This window comes from Charadrius vociferus, unplaced genomic scaffold, assembly GCF_000708025.1.
Source record: "Charadrius vociferus isolate BGI_N301 unplaced genomic scaffold, ASM70802v2 scaffold2299, whole genome shotgun sequence".
In the NCBI taxonomy this organism is placed as follows: domain Eukaryota; kingdom Metazoa; phylum Chordata; class Aves; order Charadriiformes; family Charadriidae; genus Charadrius; species Charadrius vociferus.
In genome coordinates, this window is record NW_009650115.1 from 22,172 (window position 1) to 23,242 (window position 1,071).

General features: G+C 57.5%; 1 protein-coding gene across 1 annotated transcript in view; it reads right to left on the reverse strand.

Annotated features, from left to right (window-relative positions):
* Positions 1–863, reverse strand: part of BCORL1 (BCL6 corepressor-like 1) — a 19,867-nt gene extending 19,004 nt beyond the window's left edge. Inside the window, exon 1 of the mRNA XM_009892373.1 lies at positions 778–863. Within this exon, the coding sequence (XP_009890675.1) occupies positions 778–863 (86 nt within the window). The remainder of the gene's footprint in view (positions 1–777) is intronic.
* Between the last annotated feature and the right edge of the window lie 208 nt (positions 864–1,071).

Consider the following 1,071-nt stretch of genomic DNA (forward strand, 5'->3'; position numbering starts at 1 on the left):
AGAGCCCGAGCTCGTCCCTGTCCCGCCGCTCTCCCGAACGGCCCTCGGAGGAGTCGCCACCAAAAGCCTCAACATCCGCAGCAAGGAATGACCGGCACACGCTGCTTTTGAGCCCGTAAACCTTCTCTGGCTCCAGCTATGGCAAATACGCCGAACAGGCGTCGTAGCCTCAAGGAAGCCACAAACTGAGATCAGTTTTGAGAACAAGACCCCAGAGCTGTGGGAATAAAAAGGCCATGCAAAGCCACGGGGCAGGCCAGGAACTCGTCTTCATCGATTCTGCCTCCCAGCCACTAATCCTCCCTAATCTCCTATTTGGTAGCCTGTCACAACTCTCCCATCTAACCATTTGGTCTGCGCTAACCCCCCTGGGCCACCAAAAGCTCTTCTTAGCAGCTTGGCGCGCAGTGGGTCAAGCTCTTTCCCGCGCAGGTCTGGTGAAGCCACCAGCACATGCAGATGACTCGGTCTCGTCATCCCCCAGCGCCGTGGAGGCAATACAGCTACACACAGCCACGGTTCCTCTGCAGAGACCTCCAGCGCGCTCTGCTTTGGGGCCCTCCTCGCTGGAGCATGGGATGTGGGGACCATCACAGAATGCCACCATTTGACCACACATCCATCCCCCCACACGGCTCTTTTGCACCACAGTCTGTTTTACACCCTAGTAAGAACAGGCTGAGCCAGCACCAGCTCCCTCCCCGTAGCCTCTCCAGATCCCTAACTGACTTTCCCCGCTCTCCCTCCTTCCTCTACCATGCCGCCCACGCACCTCACCTCTCCTCGTTGAGGCCACACATGCGAATCCGCTCTGTGCTGGTCCAGTTGTGCACCCCACTATAGAGAGGTGCTGTAGAGATCATGACAGCTGCTCGTCACCGACCGGGACCTGCTGGGGCTCGAGGGGCCACTCTGCGTACAAAAGAAAAACAGAGGATTGGTAACTGTCCCCGGGATGCTCGCATTCAACCACGGGGTACAATACCCAAGATGCTACACATCTGTCTGGAACTGCACTGGAAGAAAGCAGCAGCGCCTTGCGACAAAAGCCACAGTCCGCTCATCCTCGTA